Source organism: Pristis pectinata, chromosome 5 (genome assembly GCF_009764475.1).
Source record: "Pristis pectinata isolate sPriPec2 chromosome 5, sPriPec2.1.pri, whole genome shotgun sequence".
In the NCBI taxonomy this organism is placed as follows: Eukaryota; Metazoa; Chordata; class Chondrichthyes; order Rhinopristiformes; family Pristidae; genus Pristis; species Pristis pectinata.
In genome coordinates this window covers 98,297,943-98,318,055 of record NC_067409.1, presented here as the reverse complement: position 1 = coordinate 98,318,055, position 20,113 = coordinate 98,297,943, and the positions used below count along the sequence as shown (strand labels likewise).

Sequence of the window (20,113 nt, the reverse complement as noted above, 5' to 3'; positions counted from 1 at the left end):
GATTCTTGTTATTTACCAAATGACTGTTTAATCTTGAAACTTCCGCTCTCTCAACAGAAGCCCAGCTCTGTTCGTATTGACCAGTTGGACCGGGAGCAGTTTAACCCTGAGGTCATCACTTTTCCAATTATAGTGCATTTTGGGATTCGGCCTGCTCAGCTCAGTTATGCCGGGGACCCACAGTAAGTTGACCTCTTCACACAAACTTAACGTGCATGTAAGTGTGTGTGCTGGAAATCTGAAGTATAATCAGGCCAGGCAGCATCTTTAGGGAGGATAAAATGAGCTAAAAATTCAGTTCTGACATAAAGTCAGGCAGTCTGTATTTTTAGAAGATACACTAATATTATCTTTTCACTGCAGCCAACCGAGGGTAAATTTTTATCCCTTAGAAATGTGGAGAAAGGCCATTGAGCCTGTTATATCTGCGTGGGTCCTTTTGATCACCAATCCACCCAATATCCTGGCACAATTTTTTCTCCAGGTACTTACTGACTTCCTTTTCGAAGGCTGCCATTAAATCTGAAACCACCACTCTGTCAGTTGGTACGCTTCAAATCCAAGCCACACTTTGCATTTAGAATAGTTTTTCTCCATGTTGCCACAGTTACTTGCCTAGACAACACTGACAGCACCTTCCAAATTTACAACCTCTACCACCAAGAAAGACATATGGACCTTAGCAAGGCATTTGACAAGGTCCCACATGGGAGGCTCGTCTGGAAGGTCCAATCACGTGGGATCCAGGGAGAGCTAGCTAACTGGATTCATAATTGGCTCGATAGTAGGAAGCAGAGGGTGATGGTGGAACGTTGATTCTTGGACTGGAGGCCTGCAACTAATGGTGTGCCACAGGAATCTGTGCTGGAATCTGTTGTTCATTATTTATATAAATGATTAGGATGAGAATGTACAAGGCATGGTTCATAAGTTTGCAGATGACACTAAAGTAGGTAGTATCGTAGATAGTAAAGAAAGATATCAAAAATTACAGGGGGATCTTGATCAGTTAGGTAAGTGGGCTGATGATTGGCAAATGGCTCTTAATTTGAGTAAATGCAAGGTGTTGCATTTGGGGAAGGGCAGGACTTACACAGTGAATGGTAGGGCCCTGGGGAGTGTTGTGGAACATAGGGACCTAGGAGTGCAGCTACGTAGTTTGTTGAAAGTGGCGTCACAGGTAGACAAGGTGGTGAAGAAGACCCTTCATCAGGTAGGACATTGAGTATAAGACTTGGGGCATTGTGTTGCAGTTATATAAGACATTGGTGAGGTCACACCTGGTACATTGTGTACAGTTTTGGTCACCCTGTTATAGGAAAGATGTCATTAAGCTGGAAAGAGTGCAAAGAAGATTTATGAGAATATTGGCAGGACTCGAAGGTCAGCGCTATAGGGAGAGATTGGACAGGCCAAGGCTTTATTCCTTGAAACGTAGGACACTGTGAGGTGATCTTATAGAAGGATATAAAATCACGACGAGCATAGACAAGGAGAATGCACAGTCATTTTCCCAGTGAAAGGGAACCAAAAACTAGAGGGCATAGGTTTAAGGTAAGAGGGGAAAGATTTAAAAGGGATCTGAGGGGCAACTTGTTTACAAAGAGGGTGGTGCATTTAGGGAACGAGTCATCGGAGGAAGTGGTTGAGGCTGATACAATAACAACATTTAAAAGACATTTGGATAAGTACATGGATAGGAAAGGTTTATAAGATATTATAAGATATTTGTTTATTAGTCACATGTACATCGAAACACACAGTGAAATGTGTCTTTTTGCCTTACTGAGAATGTGCTGGGGGCAGCCCGCAAGTGTTGTCACGCTTCTGGCACCAACATAACATGCCCACAGCTCCTAACCTGTACGTCTTTGGAATGTGGGAGGAAACCGGAGCACCCGGAGGAAACCCACGCAGACACTGGGAGAATGTACAAACTCCTTACAGACAGCGGCCGGAATTGAACCTGGGTCACTGGCGCTGCAATAGCGTTGCGTTACCGTGCCGCCCTTTAGAGCGATATGGGCCAAACACAGGCAAATGGAACTAGCTTAGGTGAGCATGCTGATAGGCATGGAAGAGTTGAGCTGTAGGGCCTGTTTCCATGCTGTATGACTCTATGACAAGGGCATTGTCTGCATGGAAATACCACCCCTTGTAGGTTCCCTCCCACACAACTTCTTGATCTGGAACTATATCATGGTCCTTCATCATCGCAGGGCCTAAATCCTTGAAATCCCTACCCAACAACACTGTGAGTACCCTCACCAGGAGAACTGCAGTGGTTCAAGAAAGCAGTTCACCAACATCATTGAAGGGCAACTAGAAATGGGCAATAAATGCTGGCCATCCCAGTAAAGACCAGATCACAAGGAAATGAGCGAAAAGAAAATGTACTTCTGCTTAGTCTATTTCTGTGCCATCACATTGTCTATTCTTTGGCCTTAAGACGTTGTCTCTCCTTATTTACAGTATCTGAATTTTTCATGATTTTAAACAGTAAATCAATTCATCTCTAAGGACAAGAACTTGAGCTCTTTCCCTAGAAGCACTCTGGTAAATCTTTTCTCTATTCTCAGCAAAGCTGCTTACTCTCTCCTCTGTGGTAGGAAGTAACAGGTGGGAGAGATTGGTGGTGTTTACAACAATGAACACCAGTGGTTAAGTGAGCCCACTTCTGCTGCTGTATGATGTTGAACAGAAAGGAAGTGATTGAACAATTAGGATAGAAATTCATCCTGCTTAATGCTAAATGCTGGAACATTGGCTGCCAATCTGTACCATCTCCATCACATCTGGTTTCACTGATTTCAGTATAAGAAAATATCACAAGGTGAGCACGTCTGGCAGCCAAAGTGTTACGCATTAGTGAGTCAAGAGGAATTTTTCTCTCATTAAGTGTTTTATGGCATCACTGATGCCCATTTCATGAGCTGATACATTAATGAAGAGCTACCACCTACTGAAGGACGCCTCTGGTAAACTCAACAATAGTCAATAGAGTAGTGGCCATGAAGGAGGGAGGTATTAGCTTTTGTTTACTTAAGTGCAAGTTTACTTACTCAACCTATTAGTGCAAGCCAAGGATTCTGGGACTGGTTAAAAACAACAGCAGCACGTGTTTCAATGGAATAATGTGGTTAAGCCAATGTGGTAGTCATCAATCTCGCACAGTCACCTGGGGTACAAATTGGACGAGCTGCAGGATCAGCTGTGATGTTATTGAATGGTGAATGCTAGATGTCCATTGGTCTTCTTCTTGCTCACATTTCTTGTGTTCTTCAAAGGACCAAACATTCAGGGAAAGCCCACAAAGGCCGGTAACTTTTTATCTCAGCTACCTGCTCTCAAACAGTATAACCAGTTCCTGTGCGCAGGTGAACATGGAGTTTGGGAAATAGCAGGAAATCTCTTGAATAAACTAATTCAGGTGTTTTTTTGTTAGTGGGTCCTGAAGTTGTTTGAGAGGGTATTGGAAGCTTCAGTGGATATGGGGAGGGGGGGGTTCCCCACTTTTGCATTAGACCGGAAACTTCAAGCGTTATACATTAGAAGGCCAGGAATTAACTCTGTAACCGTCAATCTATTAGAAAGGAAACTAATGACCAAAGCTACAATATAAGTATTGAAAAGTAGAGAGATGGTGCTGTCTTTAAGCTCAAGGGGTAACACTTTGGAGTCAGCAGGTTGTCATTTCACGTTGCACTGTAGAGGCTTGGGCAAAAAAAAAATCAAGGCTGCCACTCCATTGTGGTACTGAGTGAGGAGTCTTCAATGTTGCAAATCGTGTCTAAGATTAAAGGTCACATTGAGACCCCATCAGGTAGATGCGCAAAAGACCTTGTGGCACCATTTCAAAGAACAGTGGTGTTCTCCCTGGTGTCCTGACCAACACTTAACCCTCAGACACCACCTAAAACTGATTATCTGGGAATTAGCCTCAAAGGCACTATATAAATAATATTTTTTCTTCCATCACACGTCCTTCCTTCTTTCCTAACTCCCTCCCTTTATTTTTCCCTCCCAGTAAGTCCTCTGCTTGCCAATTGCTAGTAGCTGTTTTAAGACATGTCCCTGAATGTCTTCTGAAGCCTCCTCTGAATCTCAACTGTTATCATTCTCTCACCATCACATTTTCATCAACTTGCGACTTGCATTCTTCCAATGCCCAACTGTTTTCCCATTCTCTTTATTAAACTTCCCCATCACTGAAGTATTCACCGCTATCTTACTCTCCAAACCACCGCATTTCAGCATCACATCTGCCTTTAAAGCAATGAAGAAACTGACACTCATGTTATAAATTAAGTACATGCCTTTGTTGTATTGCTCTTATCTGCAATGCATTTTAAATATATCTTAGCAGTGTGTGTAATATTTCTCTTCCATACATTTTTCTTTATTTACAATTGTTTGTGTAAACCAGCCTTCCACCTTGCACCCTCTCTTAACATGATGCTAATTCAGATCACTTCTGCATGCACCCTCACTGGCATAATCCACTCTGTTTATTGATGTGCAAAAGTTCCAGATCTAGTAACATCTCGACTTCACAATTCTTATCTTTGTTTTCAAATCCTCCTATGGCCTTGCTCCTCTATAACTCCATAACCTCCTCCAGCCCTATATCCCTTCAAGATCTTGGAGCTCTACCAGTTGCTGTTTCATCCCATTTTAATCATTCAGCCATTGGTGGCTGTGCTCTCAGTAGGCTCACTGCTATGCTTTGGAAAATCCTTACTAAATCTCTCTAACCCTCTTTCCTCTTACAACTAAAATATTGTGTGCAAGAGCTAACAATCTACGTGCCATTGAGTAATTTAATTTTCAAAAAAAATTCTACCCTTCTTAGTTTGGACTCGAGGAGAAAAAAGCTTCTCATAGCTAATTTACCTTGAGTGTTTGTGCTCATTTGACTCAGACCCTACTTAGTCATAATGGGTCAATGCACCAAGTAGGGAAGTGTCTCTTCAGATAATATCACAATCAAAGCAGTTTATAAATGTTCTCTGCACAGTGCCCACCAACTGTTCTTTGTGTGAAAACACATTTTAAAACAAAAGATATTGTTTGACTGTCAGTAGAAAATTGAGCAACATATTTCTATTTTTTTAAAGTAACAAAAACACAGAAGGGCTTAACAAATCATTAATTTGTTTATGTTTTCTAATGTGTTGTTGAATCACAATATATTTTTAAAATCCTGTTAACCATGTCTGCCAGCAGGGAAGTAATGCAAGCCTCTTTGTGGTGATTCACAGTTTGATAAATATTTCCTGTGATATTTCTAAAAAGAGTTTGCAGTTGGTTTAAGATAATACATGTTGGATGAAGTTTAGATAGGCTTTACATATACAGAATGACTTTTTTGTTAATTGTAATGCACTTTCAAAAGTGCCACTTGGTAGTTTTGTTACTTCACCCAAAGGTGGCGGCAGTGTTTTAGAAAGCCTGAAGAGCATCTTTATGTTGGGCAATTTGCAGTGAACTCAGTGTTAATATTTAGATAATTAAAACCTGTTTGTAATTCACTATGGTAATTTATAGTGTGATTTGAAACCCACTGCCTCATTTCCTAACCCACCCACCCACTTCACCGTGCAATTGGACTTCATCTTTGCAATCCACTCCCATTTGTTATTTTCTGCAGTGTAAATAATCTTGTTCCCACCTAATTACCACCAAGTTGTATTCAAAAACATGAGGTATTAAGGTATTAATTTTCTGTTCCCTTTAGTAATTGATTATCTAATTAACAAATACACTCAGAGTAAAAGAGAGAGGTTAGATGACTGTTCCAAATGAGCATTATAAGGTATATTTTATCCTCTGTTTACTGAAAGTCAAAACTTGGTAATGAGCTAGTTCATGTTTTGGAACTTGTAGTTCATTTTCTTGGAAGTTGCAAAGTTAACATTGCAAAAACAGCATGTACTTACTTGGAAAATTAGCCCAAGAGATTTCACAGAAATTTTGTCAAACAAAAATTGATATCAAGCTACTGAACAATTTATTAAAAGGGAGATCAGCCTTAAAGAGGGACAAGAGAGATTCTGGGAGGCTTTGGGAAAGAATTTCAGTGGTTAGGACCCAAAAATCCGGAATTAAGGCACAGAGATCTCCAAGGGATTTAAGGCTGAAGGAAATCATGCAGATAGAGAAGTCAAGGATGCATCTCAAGTGGGGTGATGTTTTCAATCTGATGCACTGAAGTTCATGATGTTGACCTACCACTGAGGTTTCCATTCCAAACTGCTGGAAAACAACCATTACGTCTTGCAGAAAGAAGAGAATTGATGGAAAATGACAGGTCCTTCTTGGCTTTTTCCTTGTGTGCAGGGAATCCAAAGAGTAAAAGAGAAATTTAATCAACCAAGCTAGATCATTACAAATAAAGTGAGCAAGCTGTATTTATATGAAAAAGGATGGCAAAAACAATAATTGGTATTAAAGTAATAGAACTATATTTTAATGAGCAAGAGGAACTAAGGAATGGGAGACGGGAGCTGGATGAGGCAGATGGGTTGCATCCTCAGAGTGCAAAGCCCATGAGACTTCAATGACCAAACCTTATTTGTTACCTCCTCCCAAAACTAGCAGGTGTGAGAATTCATCAAGGGGCCAGGTCTGGGGAAGGGGAGCCCAGGATGTCATTGGACTGTCTATAATTGCCAGAGCCTACTCCCAGCCATCTGACAGAATAGACTGGAAGTGAAGTGGAGCATGGAGTTGGGAGGGAGGTGAATAAGAATGGGCAGCAGGCTGCCGTATTTCTTTGGGAGTTGGAATAGCACTCTTTCAAGAGCACTGGTGTTTCTCCTTGATGTATCTGCGTAGATTGGCTGGTTAGGCGAATCCACGTGAGGGAAGAACAGTCAAGGATTGCTTTATTATGTCTGTCACTGAACGAGTCCCAAAATTTACTCCTGTGCCTGACTTCTAGTTAATTGTCTCCATTTGCCTGTTTGGAAAGTCGCATTGGCCCAGCCTCTTGTCTGGACCCTTTTTACCTCTTCTCCTTCACCACCCTCTGCCCTCAACTTCAATGCATTGCAAGAATGGAATGAATGGCACCAAAAACTGGCTCCCGGTCTCTTCCACTCCTCACATTTCTTTTGGACAGAGATGTAGTGAGGACTGAATTGTGATGATATACATCATGAGCAGTAGGATTTCCAATATAAGAGTGTGCTGGGGAAACTTTAAAGGTCTTTCTCGTTGCAAGCTCATGTCCTGGTTTCAGTGTGTATGACTTCAACTATCTGCATCTGGGAATTTGGATGGCAGTTTGGGTGGGATTATGTGTTATCCATGAACATGAATTGGTGGGAAATCCTCAAGTTGTTGACCACTGCACCCAAATTCATAGCTGACGGTGGAGGCAATGTGGGGGGCATTCAGTTCCAGTGAGGCAGTTCGTCCTTTCCAATCTTGTGTGATCTCTGTCTCCACTCCATTTGATCATCACACCCACCACCCTCTCTGAACCTCTTACCAGTCGAAGACCTATCAATCTCAAGCCTTTAAAATTTCAGTTGACTCTCAACAACCACAGTCTTTTGAATTTTAGTAAATCTGTTTACATAACTGAAGAAAAAAATCCCTTTTGTAAACAGGGATAAAAATCTTGCAAATCTTTAACTGGAGTAAGTCTGGAGCCAGTGAAGTGTGAATGTAAGTGTTTGATACCCAACTCATGAAGTTTCTTTGTCATTTTAATAAAGGAGTGATGTTTAAAATAAACATCAGGTTAACTTCTTTTACGATTTCTAAGGAAAGCAATTTCAAGGAGCAACTTAATGAGTGAATACTAATGTTTATGGTACAGGCAGTCCCCAGGTTGCCACGGGGTTCTGTTCCTGAGAACTTGTTCATAATTTGAACTGTTTGTAAGTCGGACGTGAAGAAAAACAGAGTGTGGGAGAGGATCACAGAAACAGCTGTGACGGGTGAGTGAGCAGGCACGGGAAGGGTCCCAACTCTTCTCCGCTTGACCCGGTTCCTGATTATTGCAGCTTGGTGGGGCGGGGAGGTGGGAAAAGACGGCGCGTAGAAATGCCCTACTCCCGCCCAGCAGAAGATGCCTGTAGCCCCACAGCAGCCAGCAAATCCACCCCCATCCATCCCGTCAGTCAACCAAATGCTCTTTTGTATGTACGGAGTGTGAAAAAGCCCCAAGTTTGTAACCCAGGGAAGACCTGTGTAAGGGTGATAGGTGATTAAAAGTTTTGGAGATTTAGTCCAATACCTTTCGGAGGACGGTTCTAGTTGACACCATTTTTTTTCTCGAGGTTTACATGTGTTGGGGGTGGGTGGGGGGTGTGCGGTGTTGGGAGAAAAGCTGGACGGAATAAATTCGATGGAGCCTGATCTTGCTGCGTGCTTCTTTTGTGCATGTGCTAGTTTAAAACAAAATGTAAAAGTGGCAGAACGTGTGATCAAATCCAGAGAACAGGAGCGCCACACCAAAAGCCATTTTAATATTCCTGGCTTTTTAGACTTAGGTGCTACCTCCAACCAACTTTTGAATGTGGAAAAGGAGGAAAGTGAGCAAATCTCAGCAAGACTTGCAAGCCTCCAAGAAGGGAGACAGTAGATACCGAGAGGCTGTTTCCTCAGGCATCTGAGGAAACAGGTCTTAAGGCATTAGCCACTGAGATGAGAAGATGTTTTTATTCAGAGAGTGGTAAATCTTCGAAATTCTCTATCTTAGTCATTGAATGTATTGAAGGATGAGATCAGCGAATGATATTGGGGACTGTGGGAAGCAAGGATTGCAGGGATCACTCAAGGCACAGGATCATGGAGTCAGAGTCATACAGCATGGAAAAGGCTCTTTGGCCCAACTCCTCCATGCCAACTTTGTTGTCCAGTGAGCTAGTCCCATCTGCCCGTGTTTGGCCCAGAGCCCTCTAAACCTCTCCTATCCATGTACTCATCTACATGGCTTTTAAATGTTGCTAATGTGACCGACTCAACCATTATTTCTGGCAGCTCATTCCAAATACCACCCTTTGTGTGAAGAAGCTGCCCCTGATATCCTTTTAAAATCTCTTGCCTCTGATCTTAAACCTATGTCCTCTTGTTTTTAGCACTAGCTCCCTTGGAAAAAGACTATGTACTTTGACCCTGACTGTGCCCCTCATGATCTTCTATACCTCTATCAGGTCACCCCTCAATCTCCTGCATTCCAGGGAATAAAGTCTGAGTCTCTGCAACGTCTCCTTGTAACTCAGGCCCCCAAGTCCAGGCAACATCCTGGTAAATCTCTTCTGCACTCTTTCTAGTTTAGTAACATTTTTCCTATAACGGGGTGACCAAAACTGTTCACAGTACTCCAGGTGCGGCCTCACCAACATCTTATGTAACTGCAGCATAACTTCCCAACTCCTGTACTCAATGCCCTGACTGATGAAAGCCAGCATGTCAAACGCCACCTTTACCATCCTATTTACCTGTGATGTTGCTTTCAGTGAACTAGGCATTTGCACTCCAAGGTCCCTCTGTTCCATAACACTCCTTACAATTATTATACATTCGCTGTACAAATCCTATCCTGGTTTGATCTCCCAAAATGCAACATCTCACACTTATCTGGATTGAAAGCCATTTGCCAATCCTTAGCCCACCCAGCTGATCAAGATCCCCCGTAATTTTCATAACCTTTGACACTGTCTACAACACCACCTATTTTAGTATCATCCGCAAACCTCCTAACCATGCCTTGTACGTTCACATCCAAATCATTTATATAAGTTATATAAATCAGTCAGGAACTTATGAAGCAGTTGCACAGGCTTGAGTGGCTGAAGGATCTGCTACTGCTTTTTTTTCTGTTTAGTCCAACAAGGTCATAAAGAAGTCGCTGTATAAAGCAAATAAAACCAGCTAGAAAAATCTTCAAAATTTGTGTAACGGAAATATTTTAAAATTCGTTCCTTGCTCCTTCCTGATTCAGCAGCAAGAGGTATTCGCAAACAAAGGAGATACTATACATGTGTTAACGATTATAAAAACTATTAGAATTATGTAAAGAATAAGATGTAGAAAGAAAGAAGAACACTTAATAAAATGCAGAAGGGAAAAAGAATACATCAACCAATCTGATACAATGCCGGAGGGAACCCCAGGTGTCCGGCAGCCTCTTCTGCAGCCCTCTCTCTGCCTTGTGTCAGTCTGTTCCTTAGGTCTGCATCGCAACCAGTTGGCACCAGTCGCGGCTCCAACCCAAGCCGAAATTCCCTCTTGTATAAAGGAGTAGCCCCTTTTTATACCCTTCAAAACCTCTATCCTGGTACTTTTTTATTCATTCTTATCCCTCATGGCCTTCGGCCAAGGCACATAACTTAGATTTAGATGTAGATATTTATTTATTAGTTACATGTACATCGAAACACAGTGAAATGCATCTTCTTGCGTTTCTGAGAATGTGCTGGGGGCAGCCTGTGACGTCGTCACTCTTTCGGCGCCAGCATAGCATGCCCACAGCTCCTAACCTGTACACCTTTGGAAGGTGGGAGGAAACCCATGCAGACATGGGGAGAATGTACAAGCTCCTTACAGACAGTGGTGGGAATTGAACCCGCATCACTGGCACTGTAATAGCGTTATGCTAACTGCTACACTGCCGTGCATGTTTTACAGAAGAACATGTTTTCACCATTATCTAATCTCAAGGCTATGTACTTCTGTACATTCTCAAAACTTTACCATATTCCAAGCTGACACCATTTTGTCTTACAACCACCATTTTGTGTTACACATTCTTGCACATACCAAGGAGGAATCAAATATGACTTCTGGAAAATTTAATTCTTTCCTTACAATTAGTTAGATTGGTAAACTTGGCAGGTTGAGGGATATTTGAATACCAGTTTACCCAATTCATGGCATTGTGTATTACTGTGGTCTACTTGCATTGCAGATTTAAATGAATCTTAGAGTCAGATACATGCTATACTGCTATGCATGTATAAATTTTATGCAGGAGTATACCTCCCATAAGTGGAGTGCTCTAAAGAATCTGGAACTCCCTTGTTCAAAGTCTATGTAACTTGGCTAGATGAGGAGTATTTTGATATAATTAGTTCTCATCTTTCTGTCTCCTTTTGCATTTTGTGGATTGTATCTGGATCTTGCTGTTCTTCTCCCTCCCTCTGCTCCTTGACAATCTGCCATTAATCATTGTGAATTGAGCTTGTATTTCCCAGTTACCCATTTCCCTGCTGCTGCTAATCAAAATCTTAACTTGCTGCTTTGTATCCTGATAGCCTGGCTAGACCTTGCTGCTGACACTTTCACTTGTCAACATTGCCTAAATGCTTTGTACAAAGTCCCTTGCAACCTTTGAATCATAAAACCTTTGTGGCTTCTTGTCTAATTGCTTAGTGCAAACTTGGTGGCATGACAGTGCAGCCAGTTTATGCAGAAGGTATTTCATTCCTCTTCGTGCAGTTGCTGCAGATATACCTTGTTCTCCTATTAGATTGATATTGTAGATAAACTGAAATTACCAAACTTATGCAGCAGTTCAGCATTGGCAACCCTATCACAGTGCAAGTTCGGAGAAAGGGTAATGAATAATTGGAGGATTTCATGGGAAATAAAAGTAGCCCAGAATTTGCAATCGTTGATGAAGTAACGATACTTACCACTAACCTTGAATACTTTCTACAACAAAGCAGACCGAAGGAAACCTTCACCACTTCTAACATTGATGTGGCTCAAGGGGTTTCTTGGCATCTAGCAGATGGGATCTCATCAAATTGGCTGAGGACTTGACCATATTGAAGAAAGCAAAAAAACACAAATTTTATTGAGCTCTTTAAACGTCATCTGGGGGATTAAATAAAGATTAGAAAATTCACAACAAGTTGAAAAACATTTTTAAAGAGAAATAAATTTTAAAACTTTATTTTGAAATTTTTATGTGAGGGAATTACAAAATACATATTTAAAATATGTATATGAATTTTTTTTAAGACCATCCATTTTGCTAAGCAATAAGTTAGTGCATCATAAAGACCACCGACTTCACATAATAAAACATAAGATACTTTGTAGTGTACCAGTGTCTAAAAGGATTAAATTTGTATCAGTTCATGTGATATTTCCCTCAGATCTGGGGGAGGAGAGACTTTATAAGTTGATGGCATCTCTGAACTTCCATGTTAAACTATGTACAGGCATGTATCTCAGTTGCTGCCAGCTTCATGGACTGATCAAGGCAATGGCAATAGTTTCAGTGTCATTAATACTGTAAAATACAGGCTATTACTTTTGACAGAATTCTTATTTATCATATGTTGTAATTCAATGAATCATTTTGTTTCACTTTCTCACTGGTTGTAATTTCATCTGAAATACTTGCTCTAATTATTTCTCTGTATAATTTTCTAATTGCAGTTTTTGCACAAAGTAGTCATTACTAATCATGTAAAATAACTTTTTTTATTACTTTCCACTGCACTGGTCAGATTTGTCAATATCTTTTTGGTGTACTAATTATTGCTTAACAAAATAGACGGTCCTTTTAAAAAAAACATGTATTTTATGTATGTATTTTGTAATTCCTTCACAAGAATTTCAAAACAAGGTTTTAAAATTCATTACTTCTCACTGCCTCGGTAAATCAGCCAGCATAATCAAAGACCCCTCCCATCCCAGATATTCTCTCTTCTCCCCCCCTCTCCCATTGGGCAGAAGATACAAAAGCCTGAAAGCATGTACTACCAGGCTGAAGGACAGCTTCCATCCCACTGTTATAAAATTATTGAACAGTCTCCTTGTACGGTAAGATGGATTCTTGACCTCACAATCTACCTCATCGTGGCCTGGCACCTTATTGTCTGCTTGCACTGCACTTTCTCTGTAACTGTGATGCTTTATTCTGCATTTCTTTATTGCTTTCCCCTTGTACTACTTCAATGTACTGATGTGATGAAATGATCTGTACGGATGGCATTCAAAAACAAAGATTTTCACTGTACCTCGATGTGTGTGATAATAATAGTGTAGCGGTTAGCGCGACGCTATTACAGTGCCAGCGATCGGGGTTCGATTCCCGTCGCTGTCTGTAAGGAGTTTGTACGTTCTCCTGTGTCTGTGTGGGTTTTCTCCGGGTGCTCCGGTTTCTTCCCACATTCCAAAGACGTACGGGTAGGTTAATTTGGGTTTAAAATGGGCGATGTGGACTCATTGGGCCGGAAGGGCCTGTTACCACACTGTAAATAAAATTTCAAATTTCAAATTTAATAAATCAATTACCCATTAAAATTACTCCTTAAAAGTTTAAAAATGCTTTTTGAATTCTAGCTACTAAAAATGTAAGAAATAGAAGCAGGTGTGGGCCATGCTGCTCCTTAAGCTTATTCCATTGTTTAAAACAAAATGACAAACTTTTGACTCCATTGAATTGATTGCCCAAAATACCTGCATCTTGTTGGGCAGTTAAATAGGAAGGTTCATCAAATTCACTCAGTCTTCCATTGACCTTAGAGTACTGGTCTGAGCCAGGGGCCTGGTTCTTTCCTGGGTTTCACTCAGCTAAGGGCCTCCTTCCATTCAGTTGGAGAAATCTTGATGCAACTGGACTGTTGAATGTTGGGGCCCACCTGTCAATGAAAGGTCAGGGGATCCTGCCTCACAGTGAAGAACTTAGGGATGCCTCCATCAGCAGGCGGGTTTGGTATTCTACATGTCAATCTGACCACCACCTGACTGGTTCAAGCATTTACAAGATAAAATAAGGTTTCTTTATTAGTCACATGTACATTGAAACAAATGCATCTTTTGCATAGAATGTTCTTGGGGCAGCTCGCAAGTGTCGTCACGCTTCCAGCGCCAACAAAGTATGCCCACAGCTCCTAATCTGTATGTCTTTGGAATGTGGGAGGAAACTGTAGCACCCGGAGGAAACCCATGCAGACATGGGGAGAACGTACAAACTCCTTACAGACAGAGGCCGGAATTGAACCCCGGGTCGCTGGCGCTGTAATAGTGTTGTGCTAACTGCTACACCGCGTGCCTGCCCTGCAACAAGTGATTGGTAGGTCAGATGTTCTGGTCTATCACCGTCTTTTCTGCCTGACCTCCATATTCATTGAATCTTTTGAAATCAGTGAAATCTATTTATTTGCACCTTGATAAGACGAGTGGCAGACTTTAAATACATCAGCAGCTTCTGCAACCGCAGCCACTTTCTGGTCAACCAGTTTCAAGAAAGCACTCGCTTTTCAGTTAAGCTCATTGACCACTAGGTACAGACTCTGGATAAGTAAATGCATCATTTTCCTGAGATAAGAAGGGGAAATATTCATTCCTGGATGCTGTTGGATTGCAGCTAGTTTTCCTCCTTTTCCTAGTTCTCAGTTAGAGTCATACAGCATGGAAAAAGGCCCTTTGGTCCAACAGTTAATTTAAGTAAACACATTGCTGAATTAAGCCAGTATTTCTTTACACTCAAACAACAAAAGTGTGTCATTCTTGTATTAATTGGAGAGCACATTAGTTTTTCCAGTCATTGAGTGTTGACAGGAAGTACACTGAAGCTAGGATGTTTTTTAGCAGTGAACCCAAAATAAGTTAATGAAAAACCAGTTAGTTCAGGTGCTGACATGCTCTTGTGTTCACATTTGAGGAGTAAAAGAAATATTTTGTATTTCAATTCCTTTTGGAGTTTTCCAAAGCCTCTCACTGAAGCATAGCAGTGCTGAACTGAAGGAAGTACAGCAGCCGGCTTGTGTAGAGTCTGTTTTTTCCAAACACAACAATTAGATGATGACTAGATTATCTGCTTTCGTGATATTGATGGAGGGATAATTATTGGCCACAATGCTGGGGAGAACTTCATTCCTTTCTTCGAGATAAACCATTTATGTCCACCTGAGAGAGCAGATGGAGGCCTTGTTTTAGCATATACATTGAAAGATTGTGCTTCCATGGTATTGCATTGGTGTGTCCGCATGGAATTTTGTACTCAATTCTCTGGGGTGGAACTTGAACCAGCAGCCTTCCAAGTCAAATATTTGGGTGCTGCCACTTGTACCGCAGCCAAGCCTATATTTTTTGTTCAGTGTGCTGTGTAAATATAGCAATATACACTGTAATTCATGTGCAGTTTTAACTTCTGGAAAGAGGTCAAACTAATATATCCATGAAGTGCTCCCCACTGATAGCTGAATGTGTCCTACAAAAAAAAAGGTTTGCATTAAATTCTCTGTAGATTTTGGTTTCAATGGTTGCTTTTAGAATTGAACTAGATATGGAGGTGAAACAGAATTTGTAGGTCATTAGTGGCGCTACATTATTGTGAATGTAATCTTGTTGCAGCTGCCATGCTATTATGGAAATTGTGAGATCCCTCTCTGGAATACTTCTCTGTAACTTGCCTGAAGGTTGATTGAAGGTACAATTATAGGTGAAAAGTATACCTGGAATTTGGAAGAATGAATCTGATTGTAGCTTCAGGGTATTGCAGTTTCAAAAACTGCAAGAAATAATGGTGCATAAAGTTTAGCATATGAAGGATGATGATCAAGGTAGCAAACCCAGCATGAAGCTCATGGTCTACCAGACACAAGAGATTACCAGATGAACAGAAGAAGAAAAAAATTTAAGGGTGTATTCGCAAAGCCTTTGGAAAAAATCTAACATCTCCACCAACTCGTGAGAGTCCTTGGCTCATGACTGCTCAAAAGATAACATTGAGATCCTTAAGTCCATTCATTGGGAGTACACACTATATAAACAATGGAAGGAACACACCATCTCACAAACACACCCGCCACCTTGACAGTCACCTCCTGCCCTACCTGTGGTAGAGTCTGCAGGTTGCAAGTTGACCCCGTCAGCCACCTTGGAACCCACAGAAGTAGAATGGATGCAAGCCATCCTCAACCTCAAGGGATCCACCAGAGACTGCAGATGCTGGGATCTGGTGCAAAAAACAATCTGCTGGAGGAACTCTGCAGGTCAGGTAGTATCTGTGGAGGCAAAGGGATAGTCACTGTTTTGGATCAGAACCTTAATCAGGACTGATACAGGGTCTCGACCCAAGATGTTGACTATCCCTTTACCTCCATAGATGCTGCCTGACCCACAAAGTTCCTCCAGCAGATTTTTTTTTGCTCAACCCCAACGGACTATATTAACAAGGGAGAAATTCCTAAAATTTCTGCTTTACTGATGCAACAGCCACAGACAGATTCTAAATAGAACTGTTCAGGTTGAAACTAACCTTAATGTTTGCTGCTTATTTTATAGTTATTAAATTTATAGCCTTGCTTGAAACAAAACACTGACTGTCCTGTGCTAGGAAGAGGGTGCTCATTTGAAATATGTAACTATGCATTTATAATCTTATAACATGGTTCTGATCATTCTTAAATGCCAACAAGTATTTTTCTTGTAAAGCTGGAGGAATTTGTAGTTGGGTTACAGAAACAATTTTCCGTTTTGTGTGCCTGACATTGAGTGATTTCCAGATTGGGTGCAGTAGGAACCTGCCATTGAGCTGGAATCATAGAAATGTATACCATTCAGCCCATCGCTTTCATGTCAGCCATTGCAAGAGTTGTTTATGCTTATCCCATTTCCCAGCTCTTGATCTGTTGCTTAATGAGCTATGGGCTGATCCATGTGCTTTGTAAATGTGATTAGATTTGGAGAGAAGGTATGGGCCATTTTTCTTTCATATGATGTGGTTTCTGCTGGCAAGGATTTAGTGCCAATCCCCTGTTGCTGTAGTAAGCTCCTTCTCGACATCTGCTGTACCTTCTGGTCATTGTATTCGATCCAACATATCTATGCTATGGTTTATTCTCCATTCAATTCTCCTGCCACCTTTCCTTTCTGTGAGTCTTTCCAACGTCTATTCCCATCCCCCTCTTCTGTTGATCTAACTTCTAACAAGCAGCCATACTGTCTGCCTCAACTATTTGCTAAGGTGGTGAGTTCCACAATCTGACTGTGTTCTGGAAGAAGACGCTGCTCCTGAATTCTTTCTTTTGATTTCTTGTTGAGCATCTTATATTGAGGACCTCTGGTTTTGCTTTCTCCCACAAGTGGAAATACTGTTGAAGAAATTTGATTGCCGAACATGGCATAAATTTTTTCCCTCATCTTCTTCTGAAAATCAAGGACTTCATGAAAATCTGCCTCTCTCAGGGGATCTTTGCCTATTCTTATCAAACCCCTAAATAATGTAGAAGACCTTAATTCTACGTTAGCAAGTTTCTCCTTTCCTGTCCAACATAACCATTATTTACCACAGCAACAAACAATCTGCTGGAAGAACGCAGTGGTCGAGTAGCATCTGTGGGAGGAATGGAATTGTTGACGTTTCAGGTGCAGTCCTCATGTGGGGTTTCGACCCGAAACGTCGACAATTCCTTTCCTCCCACAGATTCTGCTCGACCACACTGAATTTTTCCAACAGATTGTTGTTACGACTCCAGCATCTGCAGTCTCTTGTGTCTCCCATTATTTACCACATTTGCTGGCAGCCTTCACTGGACCCCTTCGAGGCTGGTGCTCAGGTTACACCTGCAGGGCAGTTGTCCTGAATGCAGCTAGATTAGCATTGACAGTGTTCAAAGCATTCCACTTCTGCAAACAGAGGTTGGACACACAGTTCAGGCATGTAAATGGCCTGATACCTGGTTCAAGCCTTGGTCTTGGACTTCCATTTTTCTGAGTTTACCAACAATCAGGCACTGCATCTTCAGCACATAGTGAACACATTTGCCCTGGCTGCTGTATTGGATACCCGGGCAACAGCTTTCAGCATGTAAGCATATGTGGTGACATTAGTTTTATGGGTTACTGTCTCTGACTCAATCCAAGATGCTGAATTTTTGATGTATGTTATCAATTTATTCATTCAAATTGAAGTTCATTTATGTTTAGCAGAAGGATTACGATTTGCAGGATTGAAAGTAAGTTGAATTTTTTTTCTCTCAGGTACCAGAAGCTTTGGAAAAGTTATGTTAAGTTACGGCATCTGCTAGCAAATAGTCCAAAGGTTAAGCAAGCGGATAAGCAGAAACTGGCTCAGCGAGAGGTGAGATGTGCATTCTCTCAGTTTCTCTTAATGCCGGTTAACCTCAGCAGAAGTATGGCTTCAAATTCAATAATATGCACAATAGGTGTTACATTTTTATTTTAAGTATCCATCTCATGATGACGATTCTGCTTCATAGTAAAAGGATAATGTCAGAAGTTTGTTGAACAATATAAAACTTGCTGTCACTAAGATTAGATTGCTGTGGTTACTGGTTCCCTCCTTCATTCCATAGATGTTAATCCTTGGGCCTTAAGGACAGTGGTGTTTCCTTTGTGTAGCTTCAGCTTTCTTGTCAATAAGCCTTCCTAAGGCCTGTTTGAGCTTAGATGAGTGAAGACTGATGAAGTAAAGCCATTGTAAGTTGATGCAAAGAGCAGAAGAGAAGTATAATGCAATGATCTTGATAAGATAAGATATCTTTATTAGTCACGTGTACATCGAAACACACAGTGAAATGCACTTTTTGCGTAGAGTGTTCTGGGGGCAGCCCGCAAATATCACCATGCTTCCGGCACCAACATAGCATGCCCACAACTTCCTAACCCGTACGTCTTTGGAATGTGGGAGGAAACTGGAGCACCCAGAGGAAACCCACGCAGACACTGGGAGGACATACAAGCTCCTTACAGACAGCAGCCGGAATTGAACCCGGGTCGCTGGCACTGTAATAGTATTACGCTAACTGCTACACTACTGTGCCTTTGATTGGGAGTACTGTTGCACTATTGTAAAGCAAATACAAGAAGTCAAGGGCCGGAGACATCACTAGCTGGAGCATAAGTTCTACCATTGCCTTCATGTCATTGCATATGGTCTACGTCCAAGCAAAGCTGGAAGCTTAACCTTGGGTTCTCGGACGAGGATTTCCAGCAGAATGACCAGATGGATGAAGTTTTCAAAGGAGGCAAAGTTGAAAGCAGTGGAGTGATTGACAGCTGCAGAAGAGCATGAAGTTCAAAGATTATCAGTTAGGAGCTTGATAATGCAAATGCTGTTGCCTTTAGGGGGTGTGTTTTTCAAAAACCATCACAAGAAGGGTGAGGCAGAAAAAGTATTTTTTTAAATGGTGAGAGATTGAAAGGTGTTGGTGTCCAAAGGGACCTGGATGTCTTTGTTCACAAATTACTAAAAGTTAGCATGCAGATATAGCAATTAGCACGCAATTAGATACAGCAAGCAATTAGCAAGGCAAATAATACGTTGGCTTTAATTGCAAAGATATTTGAGCACAAGACTTGCTCTGCATGTGTAGGGCCCTGGTGAAACTGCATGTGGAATATTGTCCGCAAGGTGGATATATTGGTGATAGAGGACTGCAACGAAAGTTCACCAGATGGATTTCTGGAACAGCAGGCTTATCCTGGAGAAGAAATTAAGCAGATTGGACCCGTAGTCTAAAGTTTAGAAGAATGAGGTATGATCTTATTGAAATGCACGAAAAATCTTACTGGGCTTGACAGGGTAGAGGGGGAGTTTGATTTTTTTTTCTGTAGCTGAGATGTCTAGAGCCAAGGATCAGACTGTTAAAACAAGGGCAGCTATTTGAGACTGAGATGAAAAGAAATTTCTTCACTCAGAAGGTAGTCAGTTTTTGGAATTAACTCCTGAAGAGGGCTGTAGAGGCTCAGTCATTATGTTCAAGGCAGGGGCTGATAGATTTTTACATGTTAAGGAAATCAAGAGATATGAGGTTAATACAGGAAATTGGTGAGGAGATGAAAGATCAGCCATGCATTGAATGGCAGAACAGTCATGAGGGGCCAAATGGTCTGCTTTTGCTTTTTCTTACGTTCTTATGTGATTGGGAGGGAGACGGAAGATGTGAGTGCTGAGGAAGTAAAGGCAGTGGTCAGAAGTGGCTTACCAGTCATGGAGGCTGTATTAACAGCTGACATACTAGCCCTTTGAGAATTACAGGCGTCTGATCATAATCGGTGGCTCTGTTTATTTAATTCTGCTTGAATATATTCATCCTTAGAAAGCAATGAAAAATATATTTTGTCTGTCACAGAAACCATAAACCTTGTTAGAAAGGAAGCAATATGCAGG

At 41.3% G+C, this 20,113-nt stretch overlaps 1 protein-coding gene across 3 annotated transcripts in view; it reads left to right on the top strand.

Annotated features, from left to right (window-relative positions):
- drosha (drosha ribonuclease III) overlaps positions 1–20,113 on the top strand; it is a 106,618-nt gene that overhangs the window by 24,701 nt on the left and 61,804 nt on the right. For all 3 annotated transcript variants that reach the window (XM_052016701.1, XM_052016702.1, XM_052016703.1), the window contains exons 14-15: positions 58–182; positions 17,962–18,061. In XM_052016701.1, coding sequence (XP_051872661.1) covers positions 58–182; positions 17,962–18,061 — 225 coding nt within the window. The remainder of the gene's footprint in view (positions 1–57; positions 183–17,961; positions 18,062–20,113) is intronic.